The 21,669-nt window shown below is 44.6% G+C and overlaps 1 protein-coding gene across 5 annotated transcripts in view; it reads right to left on the bottom strand.

The window, feature by feature from the left end:
• aatkb (apoptosis-associated tyrosine kinase b) overlaps positions 1-21,669 on the bottom strand; it is a 327,637-nt gene that overhangs the window by 97,088 nt on the left and 208,880 nt on the right. For all 5 annotated transcript variants that reach the window (XM_059948385.1, XM_059948388.1, XM_059948386.1 and 2 more), the window contains exon 3: positions 16,122-16,255. In XM_059948385.1, coding sequence (XP_059804368.1) covers positions 16,122-16,255 — 134 coding nt within the window. The remainder of the gene's footprint in view (positions 1-16,121; positions 16,256-21,669) is intronic.

The following is a 21,669-nucleotide window of genomic DNA, read 5'->3' as shown; positions in this document are numbered from 1 at the left end:
ACAGAATCCAAACACCAGGAGACTGCGGACACTTCCTGCGTTGCAAAGGACAAGGCCCATGCTGAATTGTTATGAAAATGCAAGACTGCAGATGAAAGGAGCAACGTAAAGTGAGAGTGAAGGATGGCAAAGGAAAGGTTGGAGCGACAATGGTCAGCCACAAAACACTCTACAAGTCATATATATCTCCCGGTCTCTCTCCTTATCGTTCTCTCTTTTGTGCCTAACATCTTCAGTCCCATGATCTAAACCAGCTCCCTGAGTCTCTGCCCTCTTCTGTGTTTTCTTCCTGACTTACCCTGACATTGATTGCTCCAAATGAGGCCCCTCACTTGCCTTGGACCCTGAGTTCTGCCAGACTTTTTCCACTATGACCCGTTATCTCTTCCAATATCATCAAATCGAACAAGGTAACATGCTGCAATGCTCCGCTAAACCATATTACCATAGACCCAGAAACTGCGACTAACAAACCAGAGATGTGAGTTCAAATCCTGCCATTGCAGCTGAGGGATTGCAATTGTTTAAAAAAAAGATAATCTGGAAGATAAACATATCTAGTCTTAGTAATTGCAGTAAAAACAACTGAATTGTTAAAATAACAATTACGCAAAATGCTGGAGGAATTCAGCAGATCCGGCAGCATCTGTGGGGAGGTGTGAAGTCAACATTTTGGGCCGAGACCCTTCATCAGGACTGGAAAGGAAGGGGGAAGAAGCCAGAACAAGAATTTGGGGAGGGGGAGGAGGAAGTACAAGGTGGCCGGAGGTAAGTGACCCCAGGCGAGGGGGAAGGCAGGTGGGCCGGGGAGGGAGGACAAAGTGAGGAGGTGAGAGATTAGAGATGATAGAGGTAGAGGAAGGAAACTGATAAGTTAGGAGAGTGGACCACGGGAGGAACGGGAAGGAGGAGGGGCACCAGAGGGAGGTGTTCGGCAGGTGAGAAGAGAAAGGGTAAGAGGAGAGAGAAAATGGGGAATTGAAAAAAAGTGAAGGGAGGGCAAGGAGAAATTACCTGAAGTTCGAGAAATCAATGTTCATGCCATCAGGTTGGAGGATATTCAAATGGAATATAAGGTGCTGTTGCTCCAGCTAAGTGTGGCCTTGTCGTGGCAGTAGAGGAGGTCACGGACTGTCAGTGAATTTGTTTCTTTGTTTAAATAAACATGGTTTACTAACATCCATCATAGGAAAAGATCTTTCATTCTTTGTCAGGCCAATATTTTTTGACACAGGAGGAGGACATTCAGCCCATCGAGTGTATACTGGCTATCTGAGAATTTCCATCAATCCCATTCAGGTACAAACCAGAGCAATGTGATTGACTCTTAACTCTTCCCTGAACTTCTCCAGCATATCCCTAAATTGTACACAAATTGCCTCATTACATCAGCAGGATCAAGAAGGGACCAACTTTCCAACGACAATCTGGGATAGGTGATAAACGCCAGCCTTAACAGTGATGCCAAGATCCTGAATATGAATAGATTAAAGAAATGATGTTGTTTCTCTTATCTCATCATAGTCCTGCTCCTTTCATCCTGCCTTTTTTGCCATGATCTTTGACCTGGCACCACCAGCTCTGTCCATCCCGGCTGCTTCTCCTGAAGCATGCAGCAGTTTACAGGAAATGGTTGCAAATGGGTTAAGCACAAAATGCAAATGGGATACTGGCTAGAGGAATGCTATCCTTCGTTATTTCGGTTCAAACTGGTCCTGGTATGGCAACTTCTCCGCCCACGACCGCAGAGAGTTATCAAGCTCAGCATGTCATGGAAGCCAGCCTCAACTCCACGCCCTCGGTGTACACTTCTCACCGTCTCGGTCAACTACCCACTCACCCTGGACATTCTCTCTTCTCCCCTCTCCTAATGGCCAGTAGATACTAAAGCCTGAAAGCATGTACCACCAGGCTCAAGGACCACTGTTGTACGATCATTGATGATGAGATAATAAGACACTGGAACAGAATTAGGCCATTCACCCATTGAGTCTGCTTCTCCTTCCATCATGGCTGATTTATTATTCCCTTCAACCCCACCCTCTTGCCTTCTTCCTGTAAACTTTGACTTTCTTAAAAAAGGAAGAACCTATCAACTTCAGCTTTAAATATACCCAATGATTTGGTCTTCATGGTCATCTGTGACAATGAATTTCACTGATTCACCACCCTTGAGCACATGGACTTGGCCTCACAATCAACATTGCTATGACCAGGCACCTTATAGTTTACCTGCAATGCCCTTTCTCTGAGACTCTAGCATCTTATTCTGCACTCTGTTGTGTTTCATTTTCTCCTGTGCTGCCTCAATGCACTGTTGTAATTAAATGATCTGCATTGGCTGCCGAACAAAGAAGTCATTTTAAAATTGTGCCTTGGTAACAAGGGGGGATCTTTCAGTTCCTTCCTCTCAGATTGTGTCAAGAATATGAGAAAGAATAAGAGATACCACAACCCAACTAAGATCTGAAAGTGAGTAATGTTCATCTCCTCTGTAATTGCACAGTCAAACTCCCCCGTCATAAGTTAAAAAGCTTTAGATGAAGAACATTGTTCCATATACATCTTCCAGCTGTGCTTACAGTGAATGAGACAGTGATTACACAGTGGTCTGCAGAACGAAATACAACATATAACGATCTCTTTCTTAATGACTGTCTATTCCTTTGTGTGCAACTAAATGGGAATCATGTTTATTTTTACTTTCAGAATCTACTGTCCAAATTGCTACTCATTTCACAGAATCTGGCACTGGGACAGAGTCGGCGCTTTGCTGCGCATCTTTGCCAAATTATTCATGAACACTCTGGCAAGACTTTGGGCTCCAGTTAACTTACTGCAGATATCAGGGAGGAGGCTATGCGGCAAAGACACACCAGGACCACCACCAGACTCAAAAAACAGTGACTTTCCCCAAGCAGTGAGGTTGATCAACACCTCCACGCACTGACCCATCTCTCCACACCCCCCACCACCACTACCTTATCATTTCCTGTCAGAGGCACCTTATGTACAGACACTTCTGCACCTAACATCACTCTGTGTACATATAATCAATCTATGCATATAAACTCTCTTATGTATTTATATCTACTGTGTTTATTATTGTGTTCTTTATCTTACTGTGTTTTTTTTTGTGCTGCATTGGATCCAGAGTGACAATCTCCTTTACACTTGTGAACTGGAAATGACTTTAAACAAGGCGAGCTCATCAGTGTAGGAAGTTTCAAGCCTCAGCAACATCTCTGCTGTTCCTCCCACTAAAGAACAGGCTCCTTGTCTCTCGGCCAGGGCAGGAACATAAGTAACTGGCATGAAGAGTGAGCTTTGATAAGTTTGTGATTCTATTAAGATTCAAGATTCAAAAACTTTATTGTCATTCTAACCGTGCATCAGTTCTGCAGGGCAGAATGAGACAGCGTTTCCCAGGAGCAGAGCAATCATAACACAATAAACGCAACACTAAATAATAAACATAACAATAAATAGTAAAACACAACAGCCACACGTCAGTTAAAAACAAGTTATAAGTGTCCAGTGCAAGTTAAAAGCCTCCAAAGCAGAGTCAGGTAGGGCAGCTATTTAGCAGTCTGACTGCCTGTGGGAGGAAGCTGTTTAGTAGCCTTGTGGTTTTAGTTTTGATGCTCCTGTAACGTTTACCTGATGGCAGAAGAACAAACAGTTCATGGAGAGGGTGTGAGGGGTGTTTAATGATGTACCGTGTCTTCTGGAGGCATCGACTCTGAAAGAGGTCTTGGACAGAAGGTAGGGAGACCCCAATAACCTTTTCTGCTCCCCTAAACACCCTCTGCAAGGCTTTTTTGTCAGCAGCACTGCAGCTGGAGTACCAGGTTGTGATGCAAAAGGTCAGCACACTCTCAACCACGCCTCTGTAGAATGTAGTTAAGATGTTAGTGGGGAGTGATGCTTGTTTAAGCTTCCTCAAAAAGTGCAATCTCTGCTGGGCTTGTTTCACAATCCCAGTGGTGTTCCTGGACCTGGTGAGATTGTCTGAGATCTGCACCCCAAGGAACTTGATGTTTTCCACTCTCGCCACTGTGGAGCCACTGATTCTGAGGGGTGTGTGCTCAGGCTGAGACCGTCTGAAATCGACTATCATCTCCTTGGTTTTGGTGACATTAAGCATCAAGTTGTTGTCACTGCACCAGTTCTCTAGGTGTTTGACCTCCTCCCTGTACATTGTTTCATCATTTTTGCTGATGAGCCCCACCACTGCGGTATCATCAGCAAATTTAATGATCAGGTTCTCCTTGAATCTGGCTGCACAGTCATGTGTTAGCAGTGTTAACAGCAATGGGCTAAGCATACAGCCTTGTGAGGATCCAGTGCTCAGTGTGTCGAAAGGGTTCAGCATTTCTGAAAACAGCGATGGTGACTAACAGCAATACGGCTCAGAACTGAGCAACGCACATGTGCACACTCACAACGCTGGAGGAACACAATGAGCCAGGCAGCCTCTGTGGAAGAAAATCCACAGGAGGAAACCCACACGATCATGGGGAGAATGTAGAAACTCCTTACAGCCAGTGGCAGGGTTGAACCCGGGTCACTGACTCTACCCCACCGGGTGTTCCTCGTTTGTTTACGTATCCTGCCCAACTGTCGAAATTTGTACTTTATTATCTATTTTGCTAACCAGGAAACTGTACCGTTACCAGCCCTTTAACTTTCTAAGTTTCCCCTCACCTGGTTCTTGCCCCCTCACCAGTGCTTTGATTCTCTCTATTGCCAGCGTCATGTATAAGAACATTCAATATTGCCCGTCAAGAGGGAATAAGACACCACTGCAACGGGAGAGGACTGGGGGGTCTTCAGGGGACAAAGCAGGGACTGAGAATCCCTGTACAGTCGTTCGGTGCGGGCTGAATGGCCTAATTCTGCTCTCGTGTCTTGTGGTCTTTATGGTCTCGAGCAGAAACTCCCTGGATTGATCCTGAGAGGTGAGGAGGCTTCGATGGACGTTTGATGAAGAGTCGGACATTTTTTCTCCTTTGCAGACCATTTGATGAGGTGTGTGAGATTCTGGGCAGTGAAAAGAATAATTTTAAAAAAAGCAGATATTGACAGAGAAAGAAATTATAAACGAAAGACTGACATGTGGTGGCATAATGCTATTATAATGCCAGTGACCCGGGTACAAAGTGCTATTTAAACAATGGGATAATCCCCTACTATTTATTGATGAGAACCAGGCCTCAATCCGTAGTGTTGCTAATTTACAGCCACCTGGGAGAGAGGTGTCGGAGTCAGTGCATTAGGTCTTGAGGACAGTGTGGTGCAGTGTCCAAGCTGGAGTTGGTGCTGCCCCCTGGTGTTGGCTTGGCAAAAGACAAGCCGTATTGTGTTCGATCGCAGACTGCTATGACGTTCATGGACTCAGGGAGTTGGACTACATTATTTTTTTTTGAGTGTGATGACTGTATTTTACTGATAACTTATATGTGCCTTGTGCTGTGAATGATTGTTGGTACTGTGTTTTGCTCCTTGGCCCTGGAATAATTTGGCTGTATTCATATATGGCTGAATAACAATTAAACTTCAACTTGAACTTGAAGGCCTCTAGTACTATAACATCAGCATGCATTGTGCTACCCACCCAGCTTTATTCAGGTCAATGGAATGGAGTGCAGGCAGCCAATATTATCCAGCTGGCTCGTAGCAGCTGCAGCCTATGACATACTACTGACTCAATGCTTTGGAAGGTAGAGCTCTTCCTCTGGGATTATGGCTTCAAAGAGCCAGGTGCAAGGTCAGGATTGATGGCCGCTGCTATCTGATACAGACCGTGTGTGCTTCCTCTGGGCGCTGCAGTTGCCTCTCACATTCCAAAGGCGTATGGTTAGGGTTAGTGAGTTGTGGGCGTGCACAATCCTTGCTGCTTTGACTTGATACAAACAACGCATTTCACTGCATGTACATGTGACAGATAAAGCTATGTACACAATGGATTCCAGTTGACTGGGACACATCAAGACCTGTATGTTTTGGCCCAATTAAGCAGCAGCCCTAATTATTGAAAGTTTCATGTAAATAGTTAAAAAGGTATAAAAAATACAAATTATGATTTAACTAAGCAACAAATTATGTATTTAAATGAAGTTCTACCAACATCAGAACACTACACATATTACTACAGTACTATAAAACTGTGTATTAGTTCGTAATGGAGGAAATCATTGAGTGTATGCTGGTATAGTACTCAATTGGTCCACCCTTAGCCCCTTAAAGCATTGAGGTTTAACACTTTTCCCAATTACCAACGATTTCTTTTGATCACTCCCTGATATATTTGAACAACAAAACACAGTTCTGCGATGCATTGCTTTCTTTGAACCTGTTTACAGCCAGGGAATCGTCCAGCATGGCACAATTAAAAAAAAGGCCTTGTAGATATCATCTGCAAATTCTGAATCTGAAAATTTTTGAAGCAAGTTGGGGAGTTTTGTAGATTTCTACGTTTCCGAACTTCCAGGATTGGAACTATCTTCCTTGCATGTGCTTTCTCGAACTTAATGTGGTGCCTACATTTCCGTCGAGACAACCAACCATCTTTTGCTTTAAGATTTTCATGACACAGCTTCTTAGCTAGCTCCTGTGACTTGATTGGTGTACACACACACACACACACACACACAGCTACAATGGAAAACCACTGACTGAGGGCCTCTTCAACATCTGCATCCCTACCTTCACACTTTCATTTTCGAGATGTTCCCCATTGTCCCTCGCATAATGTTCATTCTTCACATAGTTGGTTTTGCTGATATATCAAGTGTTCAATTGTGGATTTTGGCACTCCAGTTATCTCTGCCAGCTGACGATGAGGGGTGTTAGGCAATGACTTATAATTTGGTTCAGTAGGGTATGTTTGGCTAGTGTCAAGTCTTTTTGTGGCAAGGATCTCAAAATTTTTTGAAAAGCCAGTAAACAATATCATTGCTACAGTATGTAGCTACAATGACCTAAAATCATTGCTCTTTGAGTCATGCCCAACGACCCAAATGAATACATAACACAAGCACACGCAATTGATGCAACTGTTCGTTCTAAGCATGGTGTAGTCTCTAACAGCCATATAAGTACAAGTGACTGATCGTCTCCTGCCCCAAAAAAGCAGCGTGGTGCCCCAAATAAATGAAGAGAATCCCAGCTATTTTCTCAACTTGGTTTTGTTCTTTAAGAGTAGTCCCAAATAAGCAGCTGCACCGATTAACCGATGGCCAATTAACCAGAATCCACTGTATATTTGGGTATATATACTGCTTAATTGGGACAGCAGACTGTTGCCGAACATTTTCTAACTAGTGTCAGTCACTTGCACACTGTGTGGCTGTTAAACACTACACTGTGCTTACAGCGAACAGTTTTTAAATAACATCAGTTGCATTATTGTGTTCAAAAAGCAGTGCTTGCAAGTAATTTCCACTCACTGCAGTTTCAAGCATTCAGGCTTGGAGATAGCAGAAATGACTGAGAGTGAAAATGAACAAGTCAGGCACTACAAAGATTTTGAAGGTATCAGCACTCGTCTTGAATATTACAACTAAAATGAAGATTTGGAACTAATACACAACTTTATATTACTATAACAATTTTGATATTTATCCTCTATTTTAATTAAATGCATAATACAATCAGGCCATTTGGCCCATGGAGTCTATTATGTTTGATTTATTATCCTCTCAGTTAAAAGGTACTTTGCCTTTTTTTATACCTTTTAAACTATTTCCATAAAATTTTGGCTAATTGGTGCACCACTTAATTGGGACAAAATGTACTGGTCCCAGTGTGTCCCAGTTAACTGGATTTGTGTGTGTGCGTGTGTGTAAAAAAGGATTGATAAACTAAACCTCTGCCTGTTCTCTCAGACTAGGTTTTTGAAAAGCAGAGATCTTTCTGGCTCCTAGAGCAATACCTATCCCTCTACTGATCACATCATTATGGGAAAGGATGTCTCTGGGAGCTTTCTGTGCATTTGGAGCCTATGGCATTTCCTACATTCTGAATGCGTCACCCTTTCAGAATACTGGGTGGGCTGTGGAGCACCTTACGGATGCTAAGGTCATGAAGATCTTGCTTTCTTGAAAAAGAAATGATTCATCCTTTTGTCTTTTTTTCTGAAAAATGATTATTGTGTTTATTTTTATTCAGAGGTAGGGCACGGTAACAGCCAATTCTGGCCCAATATACCCCACAATGTCCAATTATATCCATGTGACCTTTTTAGGCATTCGTTAGTCTCGTGAGCCCATGGATTTGCACCTTGGAAGGTTTCCAGAGCGCCAGCAGGGCAGGGTTGTATGGAAGACTGGCAGTTGCCCAAGCTGCAAGCCTTCCCCTCTCCACACCACTGATGTTGTCCAAGGGAAGGGCACTAGCGTTTGGCACTGGTGTCGTCGCAGAGCAATGTGTTGTTAAGTGCCTTGCTCAAGGACACAACGTACTGCCTCAGCTGAGGCTCGAACCAGTGACCTTAAGATCACTAGACCGATGCCTTATCCACTAGGCCACGTACCAATATATCTATCCATGTGACCACTTAACCTGATAACAGATATGTCTCTAGAATGTGGGAGGGAGCACGAGTTCCCTGAGGAAACCCACGTGGTCACGGAGAGAACGTACAATGGCAGGAATTGAATAGTGTTATGCTAACACCTACCGTAAGACCATTAGACAAATGTAAGAGAGCATTCAGGCCATTCGGCCCATGGAGTCTTGACATTCCATCACGTTTGATTCATTATCCTCTCAACCCCACTCTCCTGCCTTCAACCAGTAACCTTCGACACCCTTACTACTCAAGAACCTAGCAACCTCCATTTTAAATATACCCAATAACTTGGCCTCCACAGCCGTCTGTGGCAATGAATTCCACAGAGTCACCACCCTCTGACATAAAGAAATTCCTCCTCATCTCTGTTCTAAGGGGATGTCTTTGTACTCTAAGCTGTGCCCTCTCATCTTAGACTCTTCTGCATGCTCTCCACATCCACTCTGTCTGGGCCTTTCAATACTTGACAGGCTTCATTGAGATTCCCCCCCCCCCCCCCCCCCGCCCCATTCTTCTAAACTCCAGTGAGTACAGGCCCAGAGAACAACAAACACTTCTCATATGTTAACTGTTTCACTCCTGGGGATCATTCTCATGGGCCTCCTCTGGACCCCCTCTAATGCCAGCTCATTCTTTCTAACATACAAGGCCCCAAACTGCTCACATAACCACTGTGTCACCAATTTAGGAGCTTTAAGACAACAGCAAAATTTTGAAATCATCTCAGCATGGTACAGGTGTAAACCAGAAAGCAGGAAGAGCTTTACAATTAGTTCTGAGCTAGTTTCGTGTGTTTGTGGGCTTCTTCAATCCATACGTACAAAAGTTGTCTGTGATACCCTGCTGCACTGGCAGAGAAGTCAGTGGTGATACAATCTCCTGATTGACCATTTACAGACAAGCACCATCCCTATACGAGGGATTCAGGAGGAGGTCTGCAGGTTTCTTATTAACAGGGAATTCACCATGGATACAAACTGCCCTTAAGCTTCCTAAGCTTCACTCTCCACTTTAACTGTGCGAAATGGCTGTATTTCCCGAAATCCTGCACCAAATTTAGATGCACGACGCAGACAATCACTCTGACAGGTACATTGTCAGATCTTGAGGGTTAACGACAGTGCACAAACTCAGAGGCTGGTCTCATTTTTAAAAGCTGAAATCCTGTGGCTCAGATGCAAGCTAATGATTACTGGGGAGAGATTTATGATGTTATGCAGCAAAAACATCCAATTATGCAGGCCACGCACGAGACAGATGCTTCCACTACACTGTAGAACGTGTGCTGAAGGCTCTGAGCATTGTCTGGAGTTGCACCACTATGGGTGTTGCCTTCACAAATACAAGGGTGTGCGGACTCTCCTAAATCCTACAGGCTCCTGTGGCAAAGCTGTGCCCAACAGAGCACCCAACAAACTGTATTTGTTTTGGGTTTGGACCTTGATGAGACGGGAGAGGAAATTTAGAGAAGATATGCCTCCTGTAGGGAAAGTGACCAGATGGGCCGGTATTCCAGAATATATTCCCATCTCTTTACATCAAGAGGCTCCCTCACTCCACCCCAGTGAGCAGTAGATGCTCAGGGACCAAGCCTAATCAACATCTGAGTCAGAGAGTTCCCTGTTCTTGAATGCAGTCTATTGAGAGGGCGGGAATGTCAATCAGATCTCATTCAGTGGCGCAAAAAGAAGATAGTGGAGGTATACAATAGGTCAGGTATCTGGGGAGAGAGAAACGGAGGTCATTGCAAATTTTTCATCAGAACTGGTCACGAACAGGAAAGGCAGGTTATCTGAAATTGTGTAAACCAACGTCGAACATACAGAACATAGAACAGCATAGTACAGGCCCTTTAGCCCACCATGTTGTGCTGACCTACTCCAAAATCAACCCAACCTTTCCCTTCCACATAGCCCCCCCCCCCATTCTTCTATCATCCATGTGCCTATCTAAGAGTATCTTGAATGTCTCTAATATATCTGCCTCCACCACCACCCCGGCAGTGTGTTCCATGCACCCACCACTCTCTGTCTAAAAGAACACTATCTCTGACATCCCTCCTGTGCTTTCCTCCTAACATTTAATATGTCCCCCCGTATTCCCCATTTCCATCCTGGGTTAAAGTCTCCAGCTGACCATTCAATTTTACTTAAAATCATGAACTCAATTTGTTTTTGCATGTTTTTCTGCCTCTTGCAAGTTTGTCTCAGAGGTGGGAGAGAACCCCTGCCCGCCCTGAGCCCCACTGATCTCGGTCACTGTGAACAGGTGGACACGTACTGAATTCTGACCATTCTGTGTAGGCAACCTTGCATAGTGGGTAGAATAGTACGGGCCCTGGCACTGGCCAACCACCAGTGTTTAGCAGAGAATGTTTTCAACTTGCCGAAAGTTTACTTATTACATTAGAACATTAGAAATAGGAGCAGGAGTCGGCCACTTGGCCCATCGAGCCTGCTCCATCGTTCAGGGAGATCATGGCTGATCTCAGATGGGACCAGACCCATTTATTTATCATGTCTACATTGAAAAATACAGTGAAACACATAATTTACATTAACAACCAACACAGCCTAAGGATGTGCTGGGGGGGGAGGGGGGGGAGGAGACAGCCCACAAGTGTCGCCACACATTCCGGCAACAACAGCAGCAACGACAAAACAAGCTCTGTTCTTCGCTCCCACCCACCCACGGGTGCAAACAGACAGTCCTCTAGCCCTAGGACAGACTGCCTCCAGACTTTCAGCCTTCAGTGAGTGTGCAATCTAACTGTGTTTTAAACGTATTCAATGAGGTAGCCTCCACTGCTTCCCTGGACAGAGAAATCAGCAGAGATGGTTGTTGGATTAACCGTTATACTATGATGCCATCTGTTCTCTCAGGTCGATATCAGACATCCTTTGAGACCATACTAAAGAGCAGTGGAATTTTCTCTGGTGCCCCAGACAGTATTAATTACTCATCTTCACTAAAAGTGATCTGCTTGTTATCACATTGCTGCTTGTGTGGGACTTTGACCTGCGCAGTTCCCACACGTCCACGGGGAGGGCATTTCATAGGTCTGTCGCCGGCTGGAGCAAGCCTGGGGCTGCCTTGTGGCGTGAGCTGCAAGCTTTCATTCCTTTCAGTTGTCTGGCTGATAATAGCTGTGTGCTCTGCTCAACTCCTGGCAACACCTTTGTGGCACTCACACAGCACGGCCTCCAACGTCAGCTCAGTGCACTTTGCAAACGTCAGATTGGTGTTGTCCTAGTCTCAGCTTTTTTTTAATACTTCTCCCACCTCAATGCTCTACGGTACCTCTAAAGTAGCTGCTCTCTAACCCATTCCTAGGCTTCCAAGGAGAAACTTAATTACTACTCTCCTCAGGGGAGCTGAACATTTAACTCTCAAGGTACTGGGGCGCTTCCCTCGGTGGAGGTTAACAGGCTGACTGAGGGAACATCTCATCAACTGACCACATGTCTTTGACGAAAACGCCAAAACTAAAGCAGCAGCATCAATCGATCGATTGTCAATAAATCAGTCCATTGAAGGAAGAAACAAAAGGGGAACAGGAGCAGCCAAAATAGAAGCTTTCCAGTCCTGCAAATCAAACAGTTCCTCTGTGGTAATTTATGTTTTGTTTTTCCAACATGCCCTCCATCTGTCATCAGAAAACACCAGACCTTTCTCTATATTTGCGGTTCAGTGAATATATTAAATCGCATCAGATACTTTTCCTGTTTTCTGAACATTTGGCACAAGTCACACAATTGAACTAAAGACTGAAGTGTCAAGAAAGATTGAAATCAATGGAGACGGAAGTGGAAGACGAGCGTGTGCTCACACCGTCCGCTGTGTTTGAACAATCTCCCTCGCACTGATGTCGGAGGAAGGTGTGGCTTGTGGCCGTGGGACTCTCTGGTTTCATATTTAACATCCTCAGTGCTGAACTCGCTCCGCGGTTGTGGATTTGTTTTTGGAGGACTCTGCGGTTCATGTTCCACGTGTTTCTGCTTATTCTTTAATGTTTATTGCCTGACCTGATAGAGGCGCTTCGGCGCGGAACTGGCTCTGCGGCCGAGGCCTGCAGTCATCGACAGCACTAGACTGAACTGACTTGGTGGCTGTCACTCCTGGACCATTTCGGGGACTCTGCGGTTTGACGTCTAATATTGTGTGGCACTTGCTCGCTCTTTTGCTATTCGCACATTGGGCATTCGATGTTTTTTTTTAAATGGCTTCCACGGTGTGTCCTTGTTTCGTGGCTGCCTGGGTTGTATACTGTACACATACTTCATACTTTGAAACTTTCGAGGTGATCCATGTACATTGTGGGACAGTGGTTTCATAAAAAAAATCTGGTGTGCAGGAAGTCTGCACACTCTGCACAGATTCAATGGTTCATGTCCTCTCTGCTAATATGACGAGACACAGCTTAAAATGGTTTCAAGGGGCTTTCTTCAGGGCTGTAGTTTCTCAGTAAAGACTGCAGCAAGGAAAGGATTTATCCCACAACCAATATTACTGAAAATGAAGCAGTGACTTGGTCTTTTAACCATTGTTACTGATGGGGAGATTCCGAAGGTTGTCCTATCCGAGGGTAAGTGCTACAAATGGTGTGCAACTCTAACTGCCTCTGACAACCAAGTCCAACTCTTGGCCTTCACGTGTGGCTTAGGTACTAGGCCCAGCGGAACTGCTTCTACTGACAGGAGAAGGGACAAAGTTGGACCACTGATGCCTCAAAACCAGTTGCTTTGGGCAGGTGAGGCTTGTCAGCCCACCTAGGAGAAGGAAATCTCTGATTTTAAACTTCTGCTGCCTTGTGGTCACACCCACCCATGGAAAAGGCTTCGGGAAGTAAACCCTGAGGAAGAAATCCGGAGCCGGAGTCCCTAAGACAGTTTAATGTTTACAACTTCACTCTGGCATCCTCTGCGATGACACTGGTGCCAAGCTGTATCGGCGCTTGCCCTTCCCCTGGACTACATCAGTGACGTGGAGAGGGGAAAACCACTGCATGGGCAACAGCCGGTTCTTCAAATCTTCCCACCCAGGCTTGCACCCTGGAGAGGACACAGTCCACCAGAGGCACAAACCCATGATCCCCTGGGATCGACGGCTGCCTACTACTGCTGTCAATGGGAATTTGCTGTCCAAAAGTACTGGGAGTACTTTATGACTGCAGGGTGATGGGTAGGTGCTTCACGAGGTTGTACAAGGTTCTTTCTCTCTTTCTTTTTTAAGGTGGGGAAGCAAATGAGAAGGGTTGTAAATAACCAAAGTTTGCAAATGAGTGGTGCTCAGGAGCAAAGGGACAGTGGATCCCATTGGTACCCCTTTTCCAGTTATCAACCCCCTGGTATCAGCTTTGTCGCAAAGCGGAGAAGCCACAGAAACAAGGTGCTGACGGAACTCAGCAGGGCAGGCGGCATCTATGGAGAGGAATAAATGGTCGATTGTTTGGGCTAAGACCCTTCATCAGAACTGGAAAGGAAGGGGGAAGAAGCCAGAATGAGAAGGGGGTGGGGTTCGGGGTGAGGGAGGAGTACAAGCTGCCAGGTTTGTGGAGGGAAATGGGCAGTCTAATTTTCAGGTCAAGACCCTTTATCTAGAAAGAAAGCCTTGCTGATCTCTCTACATAAACAACTAATTCAGCTCCCTACTCATGAATAGAAATGTTCTAAATCCTCTGGGCTGCCTTCTGCACTCTTACTGGGTTGATTCCTAAGAGCTTGTCTGCTCCAGAAAGGTTGGGCCGATACTCAGAGGGACTCAGAGAAGCAGGAGATGATTTTATTGGAACATACCGTCCAGGTTTCCTAGAGGGGCTGGATATGTGGGTACCGAGAGGATGCTTTCACTTGCAGGAGGAACACTGTCACGGGATAAAGGGTCACCTATAAAATGTGGGTAGAGAGGAAATTCTTCTCCCTGCAGGCCATGCGCCTTTGTAGATGGAGTTGTCAATGCTCGGACATTGAGCGTAACTGAGGGTGAGGTTGATGCTTGATCTATTGAGAAATCTCAGGTTCATGGGAGTCAGGCAGGAAGGTGCACCTGAAATCAAATGTCAAGTCATCCAGGACGTCACTGAACCACAGAATTGCCTCAAGAGGTTGAGTAGCCATTTCTTCCTCTTATCATTTCTTGAAAACCCTAGAATTCCAGTACCTGCAAAATCCAACAAATACATGTCTACTAATTTTCTGATGCTAACGTGGGATGGAGGGGGGTTTATCGTAAATTTCCCCCTGACAGGTTTGGTGCTGGATTAGCTCTGCATTGAGATCAGTGGAAGCAGAACTGGTCCACTGGCTCAGGTTGATAACAAGCTGATGAGTAAAAATGAGCCAGTGTTCCACTGGTCCACTGGCTCAGGCTGACACTGTATCCGATGACAGTGTTGAGGCACAGATGGGAGACACCACTCACAGCTAGATTAACGCTCTGTTACAGAATTGAACCTATACCATGGTCTGGAGCTTGTGGCTTGGTAGGTTGACAATGAGTTCCAGACATGATTACAATGGTGACTTTTAGCTGCTACCATCAAATTCACATGAGAGATTTGTCTCCCAGAAGAGGTGGGTCACATGAAAATGTAATATAATGCTCCCTCGAGCGCAGAGTTTAGGCAGGCTTGGAAAATCTCATCGTCTGAAGCAGGTCCTTGTTGGCACACAGAAGCAGTTTCAGGGGAATTGGATAAACAAAAACACCGCAGATGCTGGAAAACCTGAAATAAAAACTTAACACGCTGGAAACACTCAGCAGGTCAGGCAGAGGGAAACAAAGTTAACGTTTCAAACTGATGGCCTTTTATCAGGACGAGGAAATAGTCAAACCTTTCTCTACTCCTTTTTGTCACCCACTTCACTTCTGCCTCCACAATACGTACAGGTATCCAAACTAAAGCAACAGAGCTAAGGCAGGGCGACGTTGTGACAAGGCAGTTTCCAGCAAACTCTCTGGCTGCCATCATGTCTGACAGTAAACATTCCAGATAAACCATTTCTCCTTTACAAAGGTTCCTGTGACTCTGACATCACCACAGGGTAGCGCGCAGAGTGGGTTAACTCCGAGTGATCCAATTCGTACTTTGTCATAATCTAATAACAATCTGTAAAAGGGAAACACATTCCTGCACTCTCCCCCACACACTCTTCCCCCCACACTCAGCCCCATATATCTGCCCCCCACTCTCCCCCATGTACTCACCCCTACATTCTCCCCCACATATCCATCCCCAAGCTCTTCTCCAAATACCCATCCTCCCCCCTACACCATATTGTTCCATATCTCCTCCTCCACACACACTCCTGTATATCTCCTGCCCCACTCACACTCCTCTATACTTCCATCCCTGCCGGGTATATCTGAACTCCCTGTCTAGTCTCCTGTGGCATACACTATACATTATGGAAGCTGAAATTATCTCCATATTCCAATTCTTCCTCAGCCTGAAGAAGACACATTCTTGCCAGTATCTGGTGTTCCAATCTTTATTACCTTTGTCCAGAAATAAGAGGAGGCAAAATAAGGAACCTGTTCCTCTTACCTTAAACCCGATGTCTCCTTTCTTACAGCAGAGGCAGGCAAGCATGAGGAAGATGAAGGTGAAGAGCCCAGAAAAGGAGACTGCTACCACGGCCAATGAAGAGGACCATGTGAGTTCACTGATGGGGGTCCCGTCTGGAAACACAGAGAAAACTGTCTTCAGTGACCTTCTCAAATATAAAAATGACCACAAAATGCTTCCAGATCTTGAGCAAGTCAGTGCCATCTCAGATCCTCAGTTCACAAGCAGGATCTCACCCTTGAACACATTCAGTGGCCACCTTATTAGAGATGTCCTGTACCTGATAAACTGGGCATGGAATGGACGTTCATAGTCTACTGCTTCTGCAGCCCATCCACTTCATGGTTCAATGTGCTGTGCATTCAGAGATGCTCTTCAGCAGATCTCTGTTGTAACATGTGGTTATATGAGTCACTGTCCCTTTCCAGTCCACCTGAAATAATCAGGCCATTTCTCCTATAACGCCTCTCATGCGCAAAGCTGCTGCTCACTATATATTTTTTTGTTTTTTGCATCACTTTCTCTTAACTTTAGAGTCAGTTGTACATGAAAATCCCAGGAGATGAGCAGTTTCTGAGATACTCAAACCACCCCGCCTGGCACCAACAATCATTCCCCAGTCAAAGTCACTTAGATCACATTCCTTCCCCATTCTGATATTTGGCCTGAACATCAACCAAATCTTTTGACTATGTCTGCATGCTTTTATGCATGGAGGTGATGGGCAGGTAAGAAGAGAAGGTGAGAGAGGGAAACAAGCATGATGAAAAGTGAAGGAGGAACAACTACTGGAGGTTTGAGAAATTGATGTTCATGTCATCAGGTTGGAGGCAACCCAGAGGGATTAAAAGGTGTTGAGCTCCTCCAAGCTGAGTGTAGCCTCATTGCAACAGTAGAAGAGGCTGGTAGAGTGGTTAAGTCTTACGGCCAAGATGGCTCTGAGCTGCGATGTCCATCAATGTCATAGCTCAAAGTTAGTTGTTTTTGTTTGGTTCGTAGGGATGGCTTTGAGAACAGTGCAGGGAGTCCGAGGAGAGATTAGGGTTTAGCGACAGGGATGAGGGAAAGAAAATAAAAAGACAGGGGCGGGAGTCAAAATGGTGCCGAGCTGCGATGGGAAAAGAGCTTGTTTTGCTGTTGTCTTTTTTCAGAATCGGAATCAGATTTAATACCACTGGCATATGTTGTGAATTTTTTTTAACTTTGCGGCAGCAGTACAATGCAATACATGATAATAGAGAGAAAAATAGATCAATCAGCTACAGTAAGTATATATGTGTTATTAAATAGTTAAATTAAAAACAAACACAGAAATAACTAAAAAAAATAGTGAGGTAGTGTTCATGGCTTTAATGTCCATTTGGAATTGGATAGCAGAGGGGAAGAAGCTGTCCCTGAATAACTGTGTGTGTGCCTTCAAGCTTCTGTACCTTCTTCCTGACAGTAACAATGAAAAGAGGGCACGTCCTGGGTGGTGGAGGTCCTTAACGATGGATGCTGCCTTTCTGAGACACTGCTCCTTGAAGATGTCTTGGATATTACGAAAGCAAGTACTCATAATGGAGATGACTAATTTTACAACTTTCTGTAGCTTCCTACAATCCTTTGCAGTAGCTCCCCCACCCACCCCAATACCAGACAGTGATGCAGCCTGTCAGAATTCTCTCCACAGTACATCTGTAGATATTTTTGAGTGTGTTGGGTGAAATCTCCTCAAAATCCCAATGAAATATAGCTGCAGTCTTGCCTTCTTTTAGCTGTATCGATACGTTGGGACCAGGTTAGATCCTCAGAGATCTTGATATTCAGGAACTTGTAATTTGCAACTCTTCCACTTCTGATCTCTCTCTGAGGATTAGTTTGTGTTCCCTCATCTTACCCTTCTGGTCCACTATCAGCTTTTTGGTCTTACTGACGTTGAGTATCATGGCTGTATCATCAGCAAATTTATAGATGGCATTTGAGCTATACCTAGCCACACAGTCAAGGGTATATCTAGAGTAGAGCAGTGGGCTGAGCACACATTCCTGAGGTGCACCAGTGTTGATCGTCAGCGAGGAGGAGCTGTCATTACCAATCTACACAAATAGTGGCCTTCCAGTTGGGAAGTCGAGGATCCAATTGCAGAGAAAGGTACAGAAGCCCAGGTTCTGTAGCTTTTCTATCAGGAATGTAGGAATGATGGTGTTAAACACTGAGCAATTGTCAACGAACAGCATCCTGACATAGGTATTTGTATTGTCCACGTGATCCAAGGTTGTGTGAAGGAGCCATTGAGATTATATCTGCCATACTGCTATTATGGTGATAGGCAGATTGCAGTGGGATTAGTTGGGGGACTGACACAAGATTGTGGGATTAGTTTGGGGACTGAAATGAGAATGTGGTATCCTTAGAACACTTTACATCCTTTTTATTATTCTTTCAAGGAATGTAGGCTTTGCAGGCTGAGCTAAAATTTAATCGCCCATTCACTTAGAGATACACCATGGTAACAGGCCATTCTGCCCATCCAATTACATGGAGCACCCGGGGGAAACCAGAACAGTCATGGGGAGATGATACAATCTCCTTACAATCTCCTCTAAGACCAGAGGACACAGCCTTTTAGAACAGAAGAAGAAGAAAGCCCTTAACTCTGAGTGGAGTCATCGGGACTTTTTACAAGGCTGAGTTGCTAGCTCAACACTCAACCCAGCATGGATGTAAAGCGTGCAAGGGAACCGGCTGGATTCAAACTCAGGAGCCTTCGCTCCAAAGTCCGGCGCTGATGCCACTACGCCACCAGCCGGCATTTTAGAACAGAGGTGAGCAGGAATTTCTTTACCTAGAGAGCAGAGAATCTGTGGAATTCATTGCCACAGGCAGCTGTGGAGGCCAAGTCTTTATGTCTATCTAATGGAGAGGTTGATAGATTCTTGATTGGTCAGGGCATGAAGGGATATGGGGAGAAGGCAGGAGATTGGGGCTGAGAGGAAAAATGGATCAGCCGTGATGAACTGCTGGAGCAGACTCGATGGGCCAATTGGCCTAATTCTGCTCCTATGTCTTATTGTCTTGCGGGGGGGGGGGGTGTACAGCAGTGCTGCTGCTTGAGTGATGGGAGGGGGGAGGAGAGCTTCGGGGTTCTGACTTCTCTATGTTTCATTCTACGGGGTTTCTTATTTCATGGATGTCTGTGAAGAATAAAAATTTCAGGTTGCATACTTTATACCTTCTCTGATATTAAATTGGATCATTTGGAATATTTGAGGCTTAGGTCCCACACCATCAAGTTCAGGAACAGTTATTCCCCTTCAACCACCAGGCTCCTGAACCATCGTGGATAACGTCACTAACCACAACTCTGAACAGATTCCACAACCTACAGACTGAATTTCAAGGGCACTACAAATCGTGTATTTACTTGTTTATTTACACAGTTTGTCTGCTTTTGTACACTGGTTGTTTATCAGTCTTTGTGCGTAGTTTTTCTTTGATTCTATTGTATCTCTCTGTCTACAGTGAATGCCTACAAGAAAATTAATTTCAAGGTAGTATATATGTACTGTAATAGATTTACTTTGAGACTTTGAACCTCAGAATACGCTTCAGGAGCTCTAGAAGTCTGGACACTATTTAAATCCAGCTTTACTTTTAATGGAATTATGTATTCAGAAAATTATCCTGATTTTCCTCTTTTATTTCTCAAGCTCTAAAAGCAAGAATTGATTCTATTGACTTTAAGATGAGCCATATCTGCCTGTATTCAGTCTAATTATCCTCACAGTCTGCTTACTAACTGTTCTTGAATGCCCTTGAAGAGAAGCCATCACAGACTGGAAATATATTAAAGATGCTACACGTGTGTGTCCTCCTGACAAACTTTTTCGTTATAAATGCATACTTCCATACTTATAATGGCAGTGCCAACAGATGTTTGATCCACTGTTAATGCAGACACCCTCAGTGGAAGACCTGCAGTGCCACCAAAGGGTAGGAGAGTAACACTACAGCAGCATGACAAATAGGCGTTGTAGTTCACATCAAACAAAAATACCGTGGGAGTGCAAATCTGCTTTACAACTGACTTGAGTGGCGCAGTAGCAAAGTGGTTAAGCTACTGGACTGGTATCCAGGATCATGAGTTCGAGTCCTGCCACGGTATCTGGGGAATATAAATTTAATTAAAGAGCTTGTCTGACCATGAAACTACCAAATAATTGTAAAATCCCAGCTGGCTGACTGATGTCCTTCAGGAAAGAAAATCTGTCTTAGTGAGTCTAGTCAATATTTCGCTTGAATACCGCTCCGCAAGGGATTGATACTATTAAAATCTTATCAACGCTGGCAAAATTGTACACTTACGTTCTGCACTGTACTGTATGTAGCATTGCAGTACAAACATAGGAAATAGGAGCAAGAGTAGGCCATATGTCTCATTGAACCTGCTCCGCCATTCAATAAGATCAAGGCTGATCTGGCCAAGGACTCATCTCTGCCTTCCTTCTTTTTCCCTGTAACCCTTAATTCTCCTACTATGCAAATATCTGTCCAACCTGGTCTTAAATATATTTACTATGGTAGCCTCCACTGGGCAGAGAGTTCCACAGATTCACCACCCTCTGGGAAAAGCAGTCCCTCCTCATCTCCATCCTAAATCTACTCCCCCGAATCTTGAGACTATGTCCCTGAGTTCTAGTCTCCCCTACCGGTGGAAACAACTTTCCTGCCTCTATTTTATCTATCCCTTTCATAATTTTATATGTTTCTATAAGATCTCCTTTCATTGTTCTGAATTCTAGTGAGTACAGTCCCAGATGATTCAGTCTCTCCTCATAGTCTAACCCCTTCAGCTGTGGAATCAACTTGGTGAACCTCCTCTGCACCACCTCCAACGCCAGTAATCCTTCCTCAAGTAAGGAGACCAGAACTGCACACAGTACTCCAGATGCGGCCTCACCAGTATCCTACACAGTTGCAAAATAACCTCCCTGCTCTTAAATTCAATCTCTCTAGCAATGAAGGCCAACATTCCAGTTATCTTTGAAGTGTTTACTTTGCCCTGCAGTGGCTTGCTGGTCATTAGTGTGCAGGGTTACAAGTGTACCTAATAAAGTGGCCACTGAGTGTCGATTATTACCACATTTGTCCTTACAACAAAGGGAAACCAGACGCAATGCAATCTTATTACTTTCCAAGTGAAAACCTGCAAATTAATTGTCATCGGCTTCCAAGCTTCTCCTGGTTGCTATCACAACTGAATTTACCCATTGTGAAAACCCCATGAAATAAGAAAATTATGCTATTCATAGAACAAATTACCGGGAGCTGATATCTCTGTTGCCTCACAGATTTCATTTTGCTGATATTATTGCACGGCTTGTTCAGATTTAATAGTGCCTGTAAAATAATCAAGCCTGTCCGAAGATGGAGAAAGAACTATCAGATTGTTCCATCGGTTCATGAATGTAATTTTTGTGACCTACTTACTGGTGCCATAAGGGAGCTTTCCTGCAAAAGAGTATTTGGGATTTCTCTCTGCCCC

Source organism: Hypanus sabinus, chromosome 23 (assembly GCF_030144855.1).
Source record: "Hypanus sabinus isolate sHypSab1 chromosome 23, sHypSab1.hap1, whole genome shotgun sequence".
Lineage (NCBI taxonomy): Eukaryota > Metazoa > Chordata > Chondrichthyes > Myliobatiformes > Dasyatidae > Hypanus > Hypanus sabinus.
Note: the sequence above shows the minus strand (reverse complement) of the source record. Positions and strands in the feature narration are given on the sequence as shown.